Source organism: Microtus oregoni, unplaced genomic scaffold (genome assembly GCF_018167655.1).
Source record: "Microtus oregoni isolate MIOR12 unplaced genomic scaffold, Mior012 000048F_ref0000485, whole genome shotgun sequence".
Lineage (NCBI taxonomy): Eukaryota > Metazoa > Chordata > Mammalia > Rodentia > Cricetidae > Microtus > Microtus oregoni.
Window position 1 is genome coordinate 18,118,039 of NW_024543222.1, and position 22,493 is coordinate 18,140,531.

General features: G+C 48.5%; 1 protein-coding gene across 2 annotated transcripts in view; it reads right to left on the reverse strand.

The window, feature by feature from the left end:
• Positions 1-2,037: 2,037 nt before the first annotated feature.
• Positions 2,038-22,493, reverse strand: part of Dcakd (dephospho-CoA kinase domain containing) — a 40,394-nt gene continuing 19,938 nt past the window's right edge. For both annotated transcript variants that reach the window (XM_041635863.1, XM_041635862.1), the window contains exons 2-5: positions 8,508-8,714; positions 7,987-8,190; positions 5,531-5,618; positions 2,038-3,084 (exon numbers count right to left, since the gene is read on the reverse strand). In XM_041635863.1, coding sequence (XP_041491797.1) covers positions 2,793-3,084; positions 5,531-5,618; positions 7,987-8,190; positions 8,508-8,619 — 696 coding nt within the window. In that variant the 5' untranslated portion in view covers positions 8,620-8,714 and the 3' untranslated portion in view covers positions 2,038-2,792. The remainder of the gene's footprint in view (positions 3,085-5,530; positions 5,619-7,986; positions 8,191-8,507; positions 8,715-22,493) is intronic.

The following is a 22,493-nucleotide window of genomic DNA, read 5'->3' on the forward strand; positions in this document are numbered from 1 at the left end:
GTGTGCCCAAGAGCCTCTCCACCCACCCCTTCCCCATGCTGCCTGCTGGGTGGGGGGAAGATGGGAGCTGCTACTGCAGGCTTCCTGCCTTCAGCCTCTTCCCTGCTTGCAAGCTAGACGCCTGCTCCCTTGGACCCCCCCTCGCACCCCCCAGAGCTGAGCTGTGGAGCAGAATGATTTCCTGTAATTGGCCAGCAATCCGGCTGCCCGAGTTGTTCTATCGACATGCTGGTTAGCTGGAAATTGTATTGGAATCTGAGCGATGGAGAAGGGAGGGGAGAAGGTGGTAGGGAGCAAGGAGGGGCAGCTTTGGGTCTCAGCTGGGAGCTGCTCTATCTGAGAGTGGAATGTAGGAGCCACCAGCCAAGCTCTTCCCTGTATCTCGTCACCTCCTCCACTTGGCTTTTCTCTAGCCATCTTCAAGGGCCGTTAGTGGCCATCCATGTGACCCCTCACCTGTAGTCACGTCGGACTTCCACTCCCGGAGCTCAAGCGTCTTAGTGAGAAGGACTACTCAGGAAAAAGACCCCATCCCTCTCGCACCCAGTTTCCCCCAAACGTTCTCTTGTCCTGCCCCTTGTCCCACAAAGACAGAGAAGGCATCTGAAGCGTTGCCGGTAACTGTTGGATAAAGGTGTTACTGACAGACGTCTACCGCTGGGAATCCAGGATGACGGTCTCAGCTTGTGGCTGCCTTCACCGCCACCCGTCAGGAACAGTGTAGACTTGAAGACAACAGAGACTGTGCTTTGTACAGAACAAACTGAAATTGAGGTCGGGCAGCTTGGACCAGGAGAGGAAAGTGGCTTTAGGGGACTGGGCGCATTCTTCAACCCTTGTCAAGAGGCAGGTGAGCATGTAGTCCCCACAGACATCCTGCTGTTCCTCTTAGGGTGATGAAGCCCAATCTGGAAACTGTGGCCCAAGGATTGGAGGAAGAGGGTAGAGATATGATCTGTGTAACCCTGAATTCTCGCTTCAGCTTCTCTAAGGCTGGGATCACTGTCACGCACTACCACGCCCAGATCCCATTCCATCTGCATCTTCTTAAAGGTGCTCTCGGTCAGGGGGCGTAGAGGTGGCCTTGGTTTACCACCCTGAGGAATATAGTTGAGAAGGGCACGGCTTTCCAGATCCCTGCTTGGGTGAGTGCTGCCACCTGCTAGCCATGGGGGAGGACACCTGCTCTGGAGAAGAATTGTGCTCCAGGTGTCCAATTAGGCACTGAAGGTGAAGCTTACCAAAGCCACCTTGGTCAGCATGTCAGCGGGGAGTACGGACTGGGGAGGAGGGCAGCTGCGGGGCTGTCAGGGCCAGTGCATAACTGCCTTGGCTTCTGCACACCTTCCAGACCAATGCTCTGCTACACTCCGCATCAAATTTAGAGAGCTGGGCCAAGAAAGAAGTAACTGTTTGAATGTCATGATTTACAACGGGCTTGACACTGTCCTCAACTTACCACGCAGAGAGCAAGGCAAGGAAACAGAACTGGGCACCAACACTGGCTCTGCTGTTCCTCCTGAGAGGAGACTCAGCTGTGTAGTTCAGAGCCTGTACGACCCAGACCAATGCCCCCACTGCCCTGCAGTGCGTGTACTTACTGCACACGGTGTGCCCATAGGAAACAATCATTTCCTTGATCGTTGGCTCACAGGGTACTGCGGAGTCCACAGCTTCTCCCTTTGTCAGGTTCTGCTGGACCCCATCCAATTGAGGGAGCAGGCAGCCCCCCCCCACCTCCCCATGGCCCCGTTCTGCTGCTTGGAAATGTGCCAGAGCTAATGAGAGGCTGAGGTGTAAGCAGCTCTGTGAGAGGGGGCGTTAGAAATGGCCACTGCCACACCCATGTCAGTCCCACCCATATCTGGCCTTACTGGGCTGCTGGGAACAAGATCTGCACCAGCAGGTCCACAGACACCGCAGGGAAGAAAAAACAGACCTGTGGGGTGAGCGGATGTGATCTGCCCAGCACTTCTACTGGCCTCCTCAGGTGAGCAGAGGCCAAGTGGAATTCAGTGGACATATCAGACCAATTCCATTTATTGAGCACCAACGGAGAGCAGGCTTGGTACACTAGAGCGGAGACGAGTCACACCTGCCATCTACGGGATACAGTCTACGAGAAGCCAGTTTCTTGTTGATTATTCCACAATGGATTACGATAAAACATGGGGTACCTGACCAGGGGCCACCAGGTGTAGGGTACTGCAGGCAGGGAGCATCTGGGGGAAGGCACAGAGATCAGATAGCATGGGGCCCGGGGAATGCAGAAGAGCACAGGGCTCAGAGGCAGTGGTGGGAGGTGGTGGCAGAAGCTGGGTCTCTCCAAAAGGCCCTGCCTCGAACTAGTCACAGCATCCCCCAGACAGGAGTCAAACTGCACCCTGGCAAAGGGCTTCAACCCAGCAGACAGTTCTGTTTGAAAGCGTTCAGTTTAGAAGGATTTGCTGTGGTCCACTAGGGACTTTGTGGTCATGATGGAGCAGATGCTCCAAGAAGGTTCAAGCCCAAGAAACTGTTGGCTACATCGTTGTAGCCAGGGGGATGGCCACAGAGACCACTGTGTCCCTGCCATCGTGAATACTGTTCTGATGGGACACTATGGGGGGGGGCTCTAGGGTGGGCAGGAAGGGGTACCTGACCGTGGGCTTCCTTTTGCTCTGAGTTCAGACTGGATACACTCCAGAGCAAGGGCCAGTCCCAGCGTCAGAGTGAGTGTAGTGTTGAGGACATGGTACCTGACTGAGGTCTCCCAGGAGGAGGCCTAATGCTTGCTGTCTTGCTATATCCAACTAGGGAGAAGGGAGAAGGTAGCGGGTGAGCAGGTACAGGAGGCTGGCGATGCCTGCTAGGCCCGTCAGGAACCCGAGCCTCAGTGGCAGATACTCCATGGAGCGTTCCAGCTTGGCATGCAGGAGAATGACCTGGCGTCTGGTGAGGCTCCACTCGCCCGAGTTGTCTAGAACGTGGTTGGCCATGCGGGCCTTGTCCTTCAGAGGCAGCTGGGCATTGATTCTTGCCTCTGCGTCCTCGCGGCTCAGGCTGTTCCGCTTCATCAGCCGTGCCAGCTGTGTGTCTCGGTCACTAAGGACAGGGAAAAGTGCACTGTGGACCCCAGCCTCCCTCTCTGCAGTAAAATTCACAAGTGGACAGCAAGGTAAGGTTGGGGCATAGGTTAGGACGGCATCTTCCCTTTGGAAACACCCTCTCCTGCCTGCAGCCACACTGTCAGGCTGAGACGGGTCCTGGAGAAGAGGACCGTAAGCCCCGTTATAGATGGATGTGAACCACCATGTGGGTGCTGGGAATTTAACCTCAGACACCCAACAAGGGCAGACGGGGGTGGGCTGTAGCAGATGTTTTCTATAGTCCAGGTCTGTCTGTCCACTGGCCTGAGTTTCCCTCTATAAAATGAGATATTTACCACTCCAGGCCTTTGTCTGCAACTCGAGAACAGAACAAAGCCAGACATAAATTGAGTCTCCTCTATGAACATTAGCCTCTCTATACAGAGGCTACAGTGGCAGAGAACACTCCAGCTTTAGCCATGGCACGTCTGTGGCTGGGCAATCTACAAGAGAATGGAGCTGGCTGGCAGCTGCCTGGGAGTACACTCTTCCAAAGGTGTGGTGTGGAACCAAGAGTCTCCCCGGATGGAACAGCAGAGGCACCAACAGCCTCCCTAGGGCTGTGGCAGTGCATGCCAGACCCTGCTGATGGCTGTTTTTCTTTACTCATTTCACAAGCCAATTTTTTCTTAAAAACATTAAGGACCACATTTAGGTCCAAACTGCTCCATGCTGGGTCACAAGCTCCAGAGCCTTTGGTGACAAGCAATCTGACCTTCCCCTTGCTGATCCCTATAGACTTTTTGTTGTTGGTTTTTTGTTTGTTTGAGATAGAGTTTCTCTGTGTAGCCTTGGCTGTCCTAGAACTAGATCTGTAGATCATGCTGGCCTTGAACTCACAGAGATCCTCCTGCCTCTGCCTCCTGAGTGCTAGGATTAGAGGCATGTACCACCACTCAGTTGGTTATTTTTTAAAAATTTACTTTTTACATGTGAATGCTCTGCCTGCATGTACACCTGCACGCCAGAAGAGGGCATCAGATCCCATTATAGATGGATGTGAGCCACCATGTGGGTGCTGGGAATTGAACTCAAGACCTCTGGAAGAGCAGACAGTGTTCTTCATCACTATCTCTCCAGCCCCTAGATTAATTTTTAAAGAGGTTTTTTTGGTTTTTGGTGTTTTGAGACAGGGTTTCTCTGAAGAGATTGATTTTTATTTTATGAGTATTTTGCCTACATGTATATAAGGGCATTAAGGATGTGCTTGGTGCCCATAGAAGCCAGAAGGAGTTGTACCCCTGGAACTGGAGTTATAAATATCCCAAGCCACCCTGTGGGTGCGGGGAACTGAATCTTGGTCCTCTGGATATTGAGTGCTCTTGACCACAGAGTCATCTCCCGAGCCTGATTCTGTCATTAAAGCACTGAGAATCCAAGGACTTCATAGGGCCCTCCTGGTCTCAGCTGGCATCCTCCACAAACAGAATAAAGAGCCCAGAGAGGCTGGGATATACTTGGTTTACATGGGCAAGGCCTGGGTTCTATTCTATCTTCATCACCACAAAAAACAAACAAGGAAGAGACTGAAGGCTTATGTGGGGAAGTACAGTCCTATGGCGAGACCGCCAGGCTCAGGGGGTTCAGACTGAGTGGCAGCCCATGCGAGATCTGGGTAAGGATATGGCAATGTTCAGGGCACTGAGCATCCCAGGGTACTAGGAGCCTCCTACACATCGATCCCTTGACAACCACCTTGTGCCCAAAATACCTGCAGAGCCAAGGCCCACCTAAGTGTCTGCTACATTGTGACATCCAGGAAGTTTCTGAAAAGAAGATAGATACCCTGTGCTTTGTCTATTCTCACCAGCAGGGACTCTGACTCATTTTGTCAGCAGCTTGATTCTCCTGTTTGACAAACCTGGATTCTGATTTGCTTCCTGTCCTGGGGAATTCTGAGAAGAAAGCTCTTTCCTTAGGTTCTTCTGACAGTTACATCCACACAGCTCTGCCCACAGGTGCTCCCAATGGGTGATCGCCAACACATTCTGCAACTGCCTCCACTTCCACTGTCTCTCTAAAACTCAGGAGTGTCCATCTGCCATGAATACTCCATGTTGAAGTGAGAGCATGAGGCTGTAAACACGGAGTGTTTGGAAAGCTGTGAACTGCTCTAGGGGAAGGAGGGAGTTACTGAGTAAGAGTGGGGGGGGGCGCTGGAGCAAAACCAGACAACTAGAGTGTCTTCGCGCCAGCAGGGGGAGCCCTTCCCAAACACTAAGGAGGCCTGGGGACTCTCAACTCCTATTTGCCCCAGGGTCATCAGGATCAGGACAGAAAGAAGTTGGTTTCTGTAAGCCCGGGCACCACTCCATGGGACAGCGTAAGGGATGTGTCCCAGGCACACCTCACCCTAGCTGTCCTCTCCAGCCCCCATCAGCCAGGCCGGGTTCCACACTTACCAGTACACCACCACTGTGTGCTTCATGTACTTCAGCAGCTTCTTGGTCTCGAACAGGAGAGGGATGTCCAGAATCACGTAGCGGTACCCTGGGGAGAGGATGGAAAACTCCCAAGTTCAATTCTGCAAGGATACCAGGAAGGATGCTTGTGACCAGTCCCTGCCATAGAGAAGGCCCCACCAGATGAGAGACCTTCCAAGGACAGACATACCCTGAGTGCCAGCCAGTTCCGATGCCATTCAGAGCAGAATGCCAGAGAAAATAACTTCTGGCTGGCTGACCAGGGAAGACCTTGGAGAAGGACTGGCATTTGCACTAGCTTTGAAAAGCCGGAAAAACGTGGATATTTGGAGTGAGAAGGTAGAGGCGAGGAGTTCACGAGGACCAGCAGCACCCACGAGCTGGGAGGGTCTGTGCAGACCACGTGGAGGTCTAGAGCACAATGCAAAGGACAATGTAAACCTTGACCTTCGACCCCTGAGACAAGACATAGCCAGGGTTGTTGGCAAGTGGGAAGAGTTTCTGGGAGATTCTGAGCCTTTCTTCCCTATTTGACCTTACACTGGCTCAAAAAACCCAAAGCATAGGCCCTTTCCTGGAAGCCAGCAAGAGTCGGTGGCTACCTCTGCAGCTCTCTGTGAGACCTGTACTATCTCAGAGCAGCAAGGCTGAGTCTCATTGACTACAAGGCTCCCTCAGTAGAGAAAAGGCTGGAGAGAGACAATGCGTTCCCACATTGTGAATGGGGACTTCCCTGACAGTTATGTGTATTCCTGCTGATCCTTGTGCCCTGTGTGGGCAGCAGACTAAGGACAGGGAGTGAGGCTGCTCAGAGACCCGGGACCTGGATGGTATCTCACTCCAGACATTTTCAACCACAGAACCACACACCAGCTGCTGAGATTGGGGCTCCCACGACCCGTGGCCCAGGAACCCTAAGAACAGCCCTGGTTGAGGAGGGCACTGGGTTCCTGAGCTCTGCTGACACACCTGAGTTTGTGGTGCCCTCTGTGACCGCAGGTCCTTGACAGACTAATCTGTGTATGAATGAAGGAACACTGGCTTCACGGGTGACGGGCAGGGTTACACGAGCTCCGAATGCATGTGACACTGAGCAGCCGCCAAGCCCCCAAATGATGGGGGTTACTGCTATTGTTCCTGGGAGGAGGGAGGTTGGCATCGAGCCTCTCTACCTCCATCTCACCCTCTCCAGCTCAGAGCCAGAGAAAAGGCTGGATCCTCCCTGGGCCTCTTATCTCCCTTTCCTGCTCCTCTCCCTCCCTCCCCTTCCTGTCCTTTCTCCTGGGTCCCTCTTGGGAGCTGGAAGCCAGCTCTTAGTTCACCGGTAAAGGGCTGTTCAGCTGTCACATCTCCCCGGCTTGATAAGCCCTGAAACTGTCCTGACTCTATTAAGACATCTGCCTACCTAGGCAGAGACCTCCCCAGCAGCTGGTGATCTTATCTGACGTTTGATTATACCAGCTTTGACAGTTGTATTTGTTATACTCATCAGGGAGGAACTGGGGCTGTGGAAGCCACAGCTGTCGTCCCCATTTTTCACCTTATCGAGCTGAAAAGCTTTCTGGCTTTTATTTAAGTGGTGGTGGTTGGGGAGGTGGGAGGCTGGGTAGATGACACAACAGGAGAGCTTTGGAGCTGGTGACATTATCCAACGCTTATTTCAGAAGGGGAAGCCACGGGTGCCTGCAGCCCGGCAATGTACGCAGGGCTGGCCTGGGAGCAATGCAAAGGGCAGGAATGAAAGGCAGAAGGACTCGGCCAGGCGGGGCAGGCAGAGAGGAGCAGGGGCCGAACTAAAGATGGCCTGGCAGACCCTGGGGAAGGACAAAGGCAGAGTGCAGACTCTTCTTGTAGAGGAAGAAGGATGGCTGAGGCAAAGTGTCTCAGGGACAAATAGCAGGAGGGGGTTTAGAGCAGCAGGGCCAGGAGCCAGCTCCAGCTTTCCCAGTGCTTCAGGGACGGAGAGGTAGGTTTGGGTCAGCAGTATAGATGCCCTCATCACATTCTTTTAGAGGGAAGTATTGATCAGAGAGCTTTAGGGAGAGGCTCCCTACCCGGTACACAAGAATCTGAGTCGTGAAGGATAAGGGGCCTGGCCACGGTCACAGTGGGAAAACTTGAAGACAACCAAAATGGATCCCAGGAAATGCTCTCCAGGAAATAGTCCCCATATTATGGCTGACAGGGGAGGGGGTCACCAAGCCTTTTCTACTCAGGGACACAGACTAGAGGCCATATACCAGAGGCTGGTAGGAAGTTTCCAGGACCTAGGCTAGCTTCTCCGCCCTCCCATCTCTTCTGCAGAGCAAAGTACCAATAAAAAGTGTAAACTTAGTAGCCTAGATAACCAACCCCCTACCCTGAACCACTTCAAATAGAGAAAGGCTTTGCAAGGAGGTATCTGTCCCCTTCAGCGCCCAAGTTTAGAGTCTCACCTCGGAGAAAGTACTTGAAGGTCTCCTTCATCATTTCCTTGCGGATCTCAGGATGGGTGATGGAGTTGAGGAGCTGACGACGGTCAGGCTGGTTAAAGATCAGGTCCCCAAGGACCTTGCGGTCGATGTCGCCATTCTCCAGCAAGACTTCAGTGCCAAAGGCCTCTACGATACGCCGATGAGCAGGATACCCTGGCTGGACGACTGCGGCATGAAGAGGATGGGTCATTCCACAAGACCCCACGTGACCAGAGGCAAACTGACGGGGGACCAGGACTACTTCCTTCAACTGGAGCCAAAGTAAACCAAGGGAATAAGCAGAGCCCATAGAATCCCTCAGGCCAGCAATGGAGCCGAGTTTGGGAGGACAAACTCTTAGGGAGAGTGAAGAATAAGCTGAAGCGCCTTGAGACAGGCAATCTGGTCAGGACCGGCTCACTCTCGGAACACCCCAAAATAAAGAGGAGGCTGGTGGAAGAAAGGAAGCACAGGGGCCGCACTCGGGCCCCCTCCCAACTCACCGTGCCGGGCAATGACGTCCACATCAATCACAGCACAGCCTAGCTGCTGGAACACCTGGATGACGGAGCTCTTGCCCGAGGCAATGCCTCCCGTTAGGCCCACCAGGAACATCTTCCCAAGAGAGAGAAGACAAGCAGAGAAGGAGCCAGAAAACACTGGACAGTCGGCACACTTGCCAATCAGCTGCTCCACCAGGCTGGAAAAACCTGTTGTCAAGAGACATTCAGGCCTGGTCAGCACAGGGCCACAGGGCTGAGGGACGGGAGACAGCAGGCTAGGCAGGGCCCAGTCCTGGGCTGGGGGAGCTCTGGGATTGTTTCTGAGAAGAAATTTCCAGCGCTGTGTGTTGGTGTGGGCTGGACATTAGGGCTTGGTGCATGCTAGGCAAGTACTGCTCTAATAAGCTATTCCCCAGGGGCTTATTCATGTATCTTGTAGGCCTTGAACTTGCTATCTTCTGCTTCAGGTTTCCAAGTACCTGGGATTAAATAAAGGTCTGTGCCACTATTTTCAGTTTCTTTAAATCTTTTTTTTTTACACTTTTATTTTTAGTGTGAGTATATGTTTTTCTTAGTAGGGCTTGAAATCTATCAGGACCACTTTCGTTAACTTGCAGATTTATTGCCCTAATTACACTTTGCCTGGCTCACGTGGAAATGGGTTTGCCTCTCCTGAAGACACAAACAGCAGCCACTTCTGTATGGTAGAGAGCAAGAAACCAACCCACAAGTTTACATCTGCCTAGCTCATTCTCACATGGGTCAGGGGTGCAGAGAGGCAACTAAAGAATGCCACATTTTAAAAGTTACCCTGAAGATAGGTAGTCTCCCTTCAACAAAAGGGAGTTAAGGACAGGGTTCAATTGTGTAAGAGAAACTTAGACAGTTCAGCTGAGGCTTTGTGACAGAGAATGTGATATCAGTGTCTTGGTCCCCATGTCTCCAATGTCCCTCAAACACAGCTTCTCAACTAGGTGTGCCAACACAACCCTATAATCCCAGCATTTAGGACATTAAGGACAAGAAGACTGAGCTATGTGGTGAGTTCCAGGACAACATGGACTACAGAGTGAGACTTTATTTCTAACAGAGAAAACTAAAACAAGAGAAGGGCTGGGGGCCCAGTGAGCTGGCTCAGCAGGTCACAGTGTCTGCACCAAGCCTGATGACCGAGGCCCACACGGTGGGAGGACTGCAAACTGCCACTCTCCAGTTGTGGCCCACACGGTGGGAGGACTGCAAACTGCCACTCTCCAGTTGTCCTCTGACTTCTACACGTGTATGCGCGCACACACAATTTTTTTTAAAGTAATTTAAAACAAATTCACAAAATGGTTTCAACATGTTTCTGGCAGCTCCTGCCCATGTCATGATGCTTCCCAATGGCAGCAAATGCTGCCTGAAACACCCGTGCAAGACCGCTGTGACGTGAACTGCAGCACTTCCCTACGCACTCAGAATGCTCTGCTCACACGGAAACACAGCGGTTTAATAAAAAAAAAAAATAAAGAGTATTTTCCTACTGTCATTCATTGGCATTTAAATACCATATTAGCGAATCTTTGGAGACTATTACCAAAATGTTTGATTCTAAAAACTGCTATTTGAGTTGCTGACTTGAGTTTCATTTTTTAAAATTATTAAATGAATTTGGGCAGAATTAAGTCAAAATTTACAACAACTTCTGAACTAGCCCTAAACATACCTACCTCATTTTATACTATGTACTCAGGTGAATGGGTGTTCGCAGCATTGACGCCCAGGAAATTAAAGTATTAATCAACTCTGAGAAACACCGAAGATGATCTACATCCTATACTATCAAATAGTCAACCCTGACTTGATTTATTTCTTGCTTGGTGTGGCATATTCCTGTATCCCAGCATTCTGGACAAAGGGGTAAGAACTGTTACAAGTTTGAGGCCAGCCCCGTGTACATAGCAAGGCCCCGTCTCAAAAAGGCAAAAAGGGGGGGCTAGAGAGATGGCTCAGCGGTTAAGAACATTGACTGTTCTTCCAGAGGTCCTGAGTTCAATTCCCAGCAACCACATGGTGGCTCACAACCATCTGTAATGAGATCTGGTGCCCTCTTCTGAGGTGCAGGTATGCACTCTAGGCTGTCCGGAGATTAGGTTGTGCCAAGAAAGGAGGCTAAAGCTAGAGCCCACTGTCCTTTCCAAGTCCAGCAAGGCAGAAAGCAAGGCTTACACCAAATTCCTCCAAGGACCACTCAAGCCTGTCAACAGCTCCCCCAAGCACACACCTTTAATAGTCCATGCTGCCTATCAAGCCATTATTTCCCAGAATCGACCCCACTTCCCCAGTGAACCACTGCTGAAGCAGAACCTTACAACCACCCCTAAGTCTGGCCAAATCTGAGTCCTCTGCAAAGCTTTAAAAAACAGACTGGGGGGCTGGAAAGATGGCTCAGTGGTTAAGAGCACTGACTGCTCTCCCTGAGGACCCGGGTTCAATTCCCAGTGCCCACATGGCAGCTCACAACTGTCTAAAGATCCAGTTGCAGGGGATCTGATACCTTCACACCAACGCACATAAAGTTAAATAAACCTTTAAAAAAAAAAAAACCCAGACTGGACTCCAGGCCTAAACAGAAACCAGCCAGGCTGGAAGCACTGGCTAAGAGGGAAGGCTAGGGGCTACAGAGAGAGGCGTGGGTCCCTGTCTATGAACACCTGGGCCAGAGGGCAAGTGCTCTGCAAATGACCAACAATGGAGCCCCAGAGGCCTAACCTTTTCTGGGCTTCAGTCCCCAGCCCTGCACACAAAGGGCCCATCAGCCTGAGACAGGCTGTGTCATAGACGATTTCCTCCTCTCCTGCAAACAGTCAAAAACGCTCAGCTGGTAAGTCAAGAAATGCCATGACCAATATGGAGGCCCTGGTCGCTCTTCCTAAAATTACATATATAGCCAGGCACTGGTGGTGGTGCACGCTTTTAATGCCAGCACTCAGGAGGCAGAGGCAGGCGGATCTCTGTGAGTTTGAGGCCATCTTGAACTGTTCCACAGAGAAACCTGGTCTTGAAAAGCCGGGCGGTGGTGGTGCACGCTTTTAATCCCAGCACTTGGGAGGCAGAGGCAGGCGGATCTCTGTGAGTTCGAGACCAACCTGGTCTACAGAGCTAGTTCCAGGACAGGTTCCAAAGCCACAGAGAAACCCTGTCTCGAAAAAACCAAAAAAAAAAAAAAAAAAAAAAAAAAAAGCAAGCCCACAAAAAAATTACATTTATTGGCCAGGCACTGTGGCTCACACTTTTTAATCCCAGCACTCAGGAGGTAGAAACAGGCAGATTTCTTTGAGTTTGACGTCAGCCTAGTCTGCATAGCGAGTTCCAGGACAGCTAGGGCTGTCTCAAATAAACAAAAGTTACATGTATGTCTGTGCATGTGTAAAGATCAGAGGACATTTAAAGGCTGATCCTCTCCCCCATGTGGGTCCTGAGAATTAACTCAGACTGGCAAGCAAGCACCTTTATCTGATGGGCCACCACGGCCTGGCTCTCTTCCTCTGCAAGACCACAGGCTGTTCTCACAGCTGGCTTGGCTGGAGGATAGCTAAAGGTTCAGAGAAGGGAAATAGGAAGCTAGCGCCAGGAATTCAGCATGGGCTCCACTAGCCCAAGGCAGGGCCAGAAGAGCAGGACTGTTCCCAGGGGAGCCACATCCAATGCTTCCTCCCTGTCACTTGTCATGTCAGGGGAAAGGCTCAGATACAAAGAAAAAGGCAAGTAAAGGCTTTGAGACAACAGCGTCTACATCCCAAATCCTCTGTGGGCCCAAAGACTCAAGAGGAGGCTCCATTCTATTGTGCTCTGTAAACAGTGGGCTCTCTCAGCGAGCTACTCCAATATGCCCTTCTAACGTTCCCTCTTGGGCCCCACACCCCAGAGAAGACAAAGGAGATTTGGGAAGAATTTCCTTGGATCTTCCTGTCCTCTGGTTTCTTCGGGAAATGAGTGGGCTCCCTCACTGCTGACCTAATACCACAGGCTGATCCTGTGGCCTTGATACCTAACCCAACAGTCCCTACTTCTTTCTTGGAAGCTGAGAGGTCTAAAGGTTCATCTAAGCAGGCACTCTTCTGCATAAACTGCCCCTGCCTTCTCCATTCCCTCAGGGCTGTGCACAAAGGTCTCAGGAACTCCAGTCACTCCCTGGCCGCACAGCCTCTCTTCCATCTCAAGGCCTCTATGCACGCTGCTCCTGATAACTCTTGATGCCTGATTTTTTATCATCTGGTACACACCGTTCATTGACCCTACCCTACCGAATGAACAAGAACACAGAATGTGATGGGGGAAAATGGTAGTACCAGGAATGATGGGGAGGGGCCAGAGAGGTCTGTCTGGGCTGCTACAGATGAGCCCTGTTCATTACCAGACGTCAGGCGCTGCCGACAGCCTACTCACTCTGCCTCCCATGTACTCCTGCTTTGTACTTTTAACGTGTGACTTTTTGTATATGAATATTTTCTAAAAATTTGTTTTAATTATGAGCATGTAAGTGCACATGCCTGCAGAGGCCAGAGGCATTGGATCTCCTTGGAGCTGGAGTTTCAGGCAGCTGGGTGCAGGGACTTAAACTTAGGTCCCCTATGAGACCAAGACAAGCTGCCGAGCCAATTATGAGTCCCCATGCCGGACTACTTTTAAGTGACAAATTCCACAAAGCCACAAACCACATCTAATTTGTTCCTATCTCCAGCATAGTGAGTGACGTTCAATGTCTCATTTAATATGTGACAACGTTAAATTACTTAATCTTGGGCTGGAGAGATAGCTCAGGGGGTAAGAGCACCGACTGTTCTTCCAGAGGACCTGGGTTCAATTCCCAGCACCCATATAGCAGTTTATAACTGTCTGTTAACTCCAGTTCCAGGGGACCTAATACCCATGGCAAAACACCAATGCACATAAAATAAAAATTAAAAAAAAAGGCGGACCCATTGTTTTTTAAAAAAAGCTATTTAATCTTTGACTCAAGTTTTTTCATATGTAATTTAGAACTAAGGGCACCAACCATTCCATAGAGGGAATGTTTCTTTTGTTTGTGAGATGTGGTCTCCCAATGCAGCCGAGGCTAGCCTCTAACTTGCAGCAATCCTCTCTATTCAACACTCCTGAACACTGGAGTGCAGGTATGTACAACCATGCCCAGTTAGAGGGAGTCTTTGGTAACTACTTATGGAATAATGCCCAGGGAAGGGGAAGGTAAACACTTGGGGTCTCATTCTCCTGTAAATAGCAAACCAGAGGCTAGAATTAGCCTTGGTCTGCATGGGAATCACTGTTAGTAAATCATTCCTGGGGTGGGGTGGGGTGATCAGGAGGAGATGCTACTTGGTTACTGAAGATACCATGCGAGGCCCTCTTCTATTGGCCCCAGGCTTGCAGCAGGCCAGGAGCTGGCTGCTCCTTAGTGAGCAGCTTACTTCTCGGGGTGTCACACTGGGCATGTCTGACCAGCTGGCCACTTCTCTCCTTCAATTGCTTTCCAAAAGGGTTGTATCCGTTTTCCTCCAATGATCAATATAATCATACATTAAAATGAGTCAGTCCTGTCTTGGGGCCCAATTATTTTCTTGTAGAACCAATGACTGAAAAAGTACATTGTTTGTCGGTTTACTATTAAGTGCTATTTTTATACTCTTCCCCTACTCCTAATCAGTCATTGTTGGTGAGGGTTTGCTGTTTAAACCAGGAGGGAGTTCAGGTTCTCCTTTCCGATAGGTCTGTTAAGTCACCAGTTCCTCTGAGCTGCCCATTACCTGGAGGAAGTGGCAAGAGGGGGTTAATTCTTCCTTCTGCCCATGGCCAACACCAAAAGGGAGGAGATGATCTCTTCTCAGCACAAGCCAGCATGCCAAGGAGCAGCTAGGAATGAATGGCAGGGCGTGCACAGACTGGACTACCGTGTAGACATTAGTGCAGAAAAACGGGTCACAGGGAAGACCCACTCCAAAAGGCTTTGTAATGAGAAGGACCAGCTGGGCGATGGTGGCGCATGCCTTTAATCCCAGCACTCGGGAGGCAGAGGCAGGTGGATCTCTGTGAGTTTGAGACCAACCTAGTCTACTGAGCTAGTTCCAGGACAGGCTCCAAAGCCACAGAGAAACCCTGTCTCGAAAAACCAAAAAAAAAAAAAAAAAAGAGAGAGAGAGAGAGAGAAGGACCTCGGGCAATTTCCTTCTGCATTCAGAACTTCCCTTAATTGAGTTAAAAAAATAGGATCAGTAATAGGATCAGTTATGACTTCTCACAGGAGTCTTGTCAGAATTAATGAGAGGACAGAGGTCATGGTCACTTCATCTTCCCAATTCAGAATGTGATGTCACCACCACTGAAACCCCCTATCTTCCCACTTGCTTGAGCAACACAGCAAAAGCCTAAGGAAGAAAGGAACTGAGGGAGGGCGGGGCAGAGGAAGGTGAGTGTGGAGGTAACGTGACAACTTTTGGGAGTGGGTTTCTCCTGCCACCATGGACTCCTGAGATCAAACTTGCTGGTCCAGCCAGTGTCAGCTCAGAACAGCCCTCAAAACTCCCCAGGAACTCCTAACCCACTCCAGTGTTAAGACCTTAAAGAATCCTTCACAGGCCTCATGGACACAGAACGCTCCCACCCTGTGTTTCTCATCGTCCCTCCTCTAGCTAGCCCCTCTGCTGGTCAGAGCTACTTGACCAAGCTGAGCACTCTGCTCCTTTGCAGCTCCCAGCAAAGAAAGCATTCCTCCAGGGAGAAGGCTCAGCAGGTCAAAGGGTTTGCCTGGCATGCCTGAAGCTGGTAATCTGGGGAATACCCCTGTAGGGGAACCAACTCCTCAGACTGACCTGAGCACACACCTGCACATGCACCCTCTCTCGATCTCTCTCTCACACACACACCTTATAAACAAAACTGATTTTAAAAAAGAAAGCGTTCCCCAAACTCTCTGCTTCGCTGTCCTCAAGTATAAACAGCACCCTGTTTTGCTCTGCGGGCTGCTAAACCTCTCCTCACAGCACTTACTGATCCACCCCCACCCAATAGACGGTATGCCTATGTTTACTGTAACCTGTCTCACACCTAGAGCCCAGTCCCTTACACTTAAGCTGTAGGTAACAACCCACCTACAGCAGTATAACTGAATGTGGGGGCAACAAAATTTGGCAGCAGTAAAAGAATTATGAATGTGCTATGGCCACCATGAAGAGAAATGGACCCAAGGCGTTTCTAGGGCTCGCCCGTACTGCAGCACTCCTGGAACTTCACCCCTCGTCCTGGATACCCAACTTACACATTCATCTCACATGCACAGTACCAACACGCGGTACCTGAGCACGTGGGTTCGTGCATGCTACAAACTGTAATGTTCTCACTGTACATACAGGATGATGGTCTTAGAGAAAGTAGTGGAGGACTGGAGATTTAGCTCAGTTGGTAGGGTGCTTGCCTAGCATGCCCGGAGGGCTGGGTGCTAGCTACCAGCAGAGCATAAACCGGGTGTGGTGGCTCACACTGGCAATCCCAGAACTAAAACAGAGGGAGATGGAGGAAGGGAAGTTAGATGGTCAAGCCTGACGACCTTGGTCCTATCCCCAGGAAGTACAAGGTGGAGAGAAACACCTCTGCCTCTGCAAGTGATCCTCTGACCTGTCTCAAAATAAATTAAATGAATGATAAACTCTGAAAAACATTAAAACTGCTCTACATCCTGCAGGTATTTCAAGTATTTAGCCAAGATTTAATTTATTTTTGCTTTTATTAGATTTATATATTATGCGTTTGCACACCACATGTGTCTTGGTGTCCAGAGGTCAGAAGGCATCAGGGTCCCTGGAACTGGAGTCACAGATCTTGTGAACCACCCTGAGGGTGCTAAGACCCAAACCTGAATCCTCAGTAAGAGCAACAAGCGTTCTTAACTGCTGAGCCATCTCTGTCCCGAGATTTAATTTTTAAGTTTAAAATTTATCGACTTGGCAGGTGTGTGTGTGTGTGTGTGTGTGTGATATCAAATTCAGGTTGCTAGACTTAAGCACCTTTATCAGCTGGGCCATCTCTATGGCCTCCAAGATTTAAATTATTGTCTAAAAATAAACATCTACCCATCAGTATGCAAATTTGCTTTAATCTTCAACAAATGATAAAATCTTATGTATATGAAGCAGCTGCTTTATTATTATTATTATTATTATTTTGGTTTTTCGAGACAGGGTTCCTCTGTGGTTTTGGAGCCTGTCCTGGAACTAGCTCTGTAGACCAGGCTGGTCTCAAACTCACAGAGATCCGCCTGCCTCTGCCTCCCAAGTGCTGGGATTAAAGGCGTGCGCCACCACTGCCCGGCTAAGCAGCTGCTTTAAAATAAATTTTCTGTTATGTATATGACTGTTTTGCCTGCATGTACATATGTACACATATATGCCTGAAGCTCTCAGAGGCCAAAAGAGGGTATCGGGTCTCCTGGAACTGGGGTTACAAAGGGCTGTTGCTGCCTGATGTTTGTTCTGGGCACCAAAGCCAAGTCCCCTGCAAAAGTATCATTGGACCTTCACTGCAGAACCATCTCTCCAGCTACAGGTTTTGTTTAGAAGAGAACCTGGAGGGAATGGACCCTACCAGCACACCACAGCAATGGACGTGCCTTACCTCTAACCTTTCATCGGTCTTCCAGACCTATCCTAGCACTGCTGCCACTCACAATCAGGATTTCCCCAATTGGTGTTGCGGTAGATCCTTCCGCTCCTTCACCCAATATCCCCTGAGATACCAGCCCATTGGGGTGTGGTCTCTCTCCCTTTAAAAAAGCGGCCACTTCCCTCTCCTCTCTCTTCCTGCTCCGCTTCTGGCGACTAGACTCCCTTCCTGATAGCGCTGAGGGCTGTTGTCTGGGACGGTGATCTGTAAGTTTTTTCCCCTTTAAATAAATAACCATTCTATTAATCATAATTCCAAACTGGTGTGGGACTGTTTGTGATTTACGCCTTCATCTGGCCCCCAACAGTTAGTCAGGAAATGTTAGTGGATGCAAGTGTGTTCACAACTGCTGCAAGTCAGCTTCCTCCTCCCACCACAAGGACCCTGTGTGTGTGTTCACATCTGCTTCAGGGTGCATGTGGAGGCCCTAAGACTGCAGGTGGGAGTCTGCTTCCTCCTCCCACCATGTGAACTCTGAAGACTGAACTCAGGTTGTGAGACTTGACAGCGGACCCTTTTATACACTAAGCCATTTCTCCAACCCTCATTTTAATATTTATTTCCTTTTTATGTGTAGACTCTGGAAGTATAACATGCTATGCGTGTGTGGGTTCCTATGGAGAACAGGTGTCAAATCCCCTGGAGCTGGAGTTAGCAGTGTTTGATTGGGTGCTGAGAACCAAACCTGGGTCCTCTAGAAGAGCAGCAAGCACTCTAAACGGCTTAGCCATCTCTCCTACCCATGCCCTTATTATTTTTTATTTGAAATGTTACCATTTATTAAAGATGCGAACAAATGGATAAGCTAATGAAATGGATGTGCTTGCCTACTTTTACTAAATAATTAATCCTGGCTGATAAGCAGGGCATGAACAACATTTTTTTTGTTTGGTTTTTTTTTTTTTTTGAGACAGGGTTTCTCTGTAGCTTTGGTGCCCGACCAGGCTGGCCTCAAACTCAGAGATCCGCTTGCCTCTGACTCCCAAGTGCTGGGATTAAAGGTGTGGGCCACCGTGAGCAACATTTTTCCAAGTTGACTGGTAGCTTGATTTTAGGATAAACGATGCTAAGCCATGTGTGACAGTGCATAGTTGAAATCCCAGAACACGCAGACAGGCAGGTGAACGCTAACAAAGGAAAACAAAACCAAAGAAATTACCAATGCTTCCACACGCCACAGCACAAAACGGCAGGAGCAAGCACAAGCATTCTACTTATTCATTTATTTATTGCTTTCTCAGGACAGGGTTTCACTATGCAGACCTGTCTGCCCTAGAACTTACTATGTAGACCAGACTAGCTTCAAACTCAAGAGATTCACCTGCCTCCTGAGTGTGCCACCAGACCTAGCCAGTTTTCTTTTTTTCTCTTTTATGGTTTTTTTGTTTTGTTTTGTTTTTGTTTTTTGAACACAGGGTTTCTCTGTGGCTTTTTGGAGCCTGTCCTGGAACTAGCTCTGTAGACCAGGGTGGTCTCGAACTCACAGAGATCCGCCTGCCTCTGCCTCCCGAGTACTGGGATTAAAGGCATGCGCCACCAACGCCCGGCTCTTTTATGGTTTTTTGAGACAGGGTTTCTCTGCATAACACACAGTACTGGCTGTCCTGGAACTCACTTTGTAGACCAGCCTGGCCTCGAACCCACAATAGAGATATGCCTCCCTCTGTCTCCAGAGTGCTGGGACGGACTAATGGCGTGGGCCACCACTGCCACATCCTTTTTTTCTAAAGGCCATTTTAGAAATTGTTAGAACTTGAATTTAAAAAAAAGCAGCAATTCAGCCTGGCGGTGGTGGCGCACACCTTTAATCCCAGCACTCGGGAGGCAGAGGGAGGTGGATCTCTGTGAGTTTGAGGCCAGCCTGATCTACAAGAGCTAGTTCTAGGGCAGACTCCAAAGAGAAACCCTATCTTGATAAAAAAACAATAAATAAATAAATAAATAAAATCGGCAATTCATGTTGCAGGGATTCGATGCGGTCTTCTAACTTCTTGAGGCCCCAGGCACACACTTGATACACAGATGTACATGCATGCAAAACATCCATACAAATAAATATCTGAATCTAAAAAATAATTCATTTGTGTTAAATGTGGAGTGTGCACATGCAGAGGTCAGAGGACGTCAGGCGCCTGGCTGTGTCCTGCTGCTTTACTCCTGTTTTGGGTCTCTCACTAAACCTGGAACTAGGCACCAAGCCCCAATAACGATCCTCCTGCTATGCTCCAGTGCTCTTGCCTCCAACACTGGGCATATGGTTATGCCCAGCTGGGGATTCAAACTCAGGTCCTCAGGTCTGCACAGTAAGTAAGTGCTTTAACCCCCTGAGCCATCTACCCAGACCTGAGAACTGAACTTCAATGGCAAGGATAATTTATGGACCATAAGTATAGCATATAAACCCAATACAGTTTTTAGAATTAAAAACAAATATTCTGCAACTGTGTCCAAGGACTTCAGATGGTCAATTGGAACTCTTACAATTAAATTTTTCGTTAAGTTTTTTTTTTTTAACTTAAAAGTCATCTGTAATTATACAGATTTCTAAATAAGCACTTCCACTCCTTCCTTCCACTTTAACTCTTTGTTGTTCTGTTTTTTGAGACAGGGTTTCTCTGTGTAACAGTTCTGGCTGGCCTGTAACTCACTTTGTAGCCAGCCAGGCTGGCCTGTAACTCACAGAGATCTGCCTCCTGGGGTTAAAGGCAAGCACCACCACCTGGCCTATGTTATCTCTTAAGGTAAAACTTTCCGTTTTATATTGTAACATTAGATGTTACAGTTTCTTCCTTGACTAGACATACTTAAATCACTGAGTTCTTTGACAGTATCTTAGAAGTTTGGAAGGTCTAATCACAATGAAAAACATTAACAAAGTTAGTTCTTTTCTCAATCAAAACTAGAGCTTCATCTTTCTGCTTTCTCACCCTGAGAACCACCCTAAGTCTGAATATAAACAAACCTTTGTAATCACAGTCCATGTCTTAGCAAAGGTTTGTAAACAAATGGCCATTAAAGGCCATTCTTTATGAATTCTTGATGAAGTTAATCCCTTTTGTAGGGTATATTAATGTATTTGTTTTTAGTTCCAAGGGTCTATGGCGACCTGAAGTGAGCTAGTCACATGTCCACTGCCAGCCTGAACTTTTGCTATAAATCCAACATCTCCCCCATCAGTTGCTCCTCACCATCTGTCCGGGCAGCAAGGAAATATTTTCTCCCTTTAAATCTTCAGGCTGGAGAGATGGCTCAGCGGTTAAGAGCACTGACTGCCCTTCCAGAGGTCCTGAGTTCAATTCCCAGCAACCACATGGTGGCTCACAACCACTTACAATGAGATCTGGTGCCCTCTTCTGGCCTACAGGCAGGATACTGTATGTATAAATAAATAAATAAATCTTAAAAAAAATCTTCATTTGTGGAAAACACATGGACTTTTTTTTTTTTTTTTTTAAATTATTTATTTATTATGTATACAATATTCTGTCTGTATGCCTGAAGGCCAGAAGAGGGCGCCAGACCTCTTTACAGATGGTTGTGAGCCACCATGTGGTTGCTGGGAATTGAACTCAGGTCCTTTGGAAGAGCAGGCAATGCTCTTAACCACTGAGCCATTTTTTTTTTAAAACATTTATTTATTTATTATGAATACAATATTCTGTCTGTGTATATGCCTGAAGGCCAGAAGAGGGCGCCAGACCTCTTTATAGATGGTTTTTTTTGAGCCACCATGTGGTTGCTGGGAATTGAACTCAGGACCTTTGGAAGAGCAGGCAATGCTCTTAACCACTGAGCCATCTCTCCAGCTCCCACATGGACTTTTAAGATAATAGTTTTCCCTCTTAAATGTGACTTTCTAAGTAGGACCAAACAGCAATTCTTCGTAAGCCCTATCTTACATAAAGAAACATCAGGGCTTTACCTAACTGAACCACAGGCTTTGAGCTGCCCTGGAGCCTGGGAATAATTACAAATTTCAGACACATTCTTTTGGAAACAGCATTGTTTGGTCAAAGCATTTTACAAATTCCATCCCCATACTTTCCCCCTTGTACTATTTCTGCCATTTTAATACAAGCAGGTAGCTTAGCTAGGCGCAGTGGCTCGTCTAATCCCAGAGCTAGGGAAGCAGAGGTGAGAGAATCCTCACAGCAGCCTGAGTGGTATCTTTTCTCAACCAATCAGTAAATAACAGCAACAGGGCATCTTCTACTGTACAGTGTTTAATTTTCTCCAATTAAATAACAATTTTAAGATGCAATCACTCTTAAAAGTAACGGATTTCTCTATGTAGTCCTGATTGTCCTGGAACTCTCTGTAGACCAGGTTGGCCTGCAACACAGCCTCCCAAGTGCTGGGAGTAAAGGTTTGGGTTACCAAGCCCTGCCTAATAGTAACAAATTTCCCAAAAAATATTTTCTTTCAAAATATATTTTAATTAAATCTTTTTTTTGTTTGTTTGTTTTTGTTTTTGTTTTTCGAGACAGGGTTTCTCTGTGGCTTTGGAGCCTGTCCTGGAACTAGCTCTGTAGACCAGGCTGGTCTCGAACTCACAGAGATCCGCCTGCCTCTGCCTCCCGAGTGCTGGGATTAAAGGCGTGCGCCACCATCGCCAGGCTCTTTTAATTAAATCTTTATAAAAGTTGTTCAGGGGCTGGAGAGATGGCTCAGAGGTTAAGAGCATTGCCTGCTCTTCCAAAGGTCCTGAGTTCAATTCCCAGCAACCACATGGTGGCTCACAACCATCTGTAACAGGGTCTGGTGCCCTCTTCTGGCTTGCAGGCATACACACACAGACAGAATATTGTATACATAATAAATAAATAAATATTTAAAAAAAAATAAAATAAAAGTTGTTCAACAGCTGGAGAGAGGCCCAGTGATTATAAGAGCACTGGTTGCACTTGTAAAGGACCTGGGTTCAATCCCAGCATCCACATGGTGGTTCACAACTGTCCATAACTCCTGTTCCAAGGGGTCCGATGACCTCTTCTGACTTCGATGGTAACCAAGCATACATATGGGGCACAAACACTCATTCAGGCAAAACACCCACTTAAAAAAAAAAGACAAAAACATATTCTTGGACTAAGGATATAGTATACTTGGCCACCAAGCATTAGGCCCTGGAAACAACGCAAATTTCTTGTTATTTGGTTTTTGAGACAGGGTCTCATGTAGCCAAGCTGACTTCCAAATGGCTACATATCCCAGAATCACACTGAACTGTTCCTTTAACCTCTACCTCCCAAGACTAGACATTGGGATTACTGGACTTCAGCCCTTGGCTTC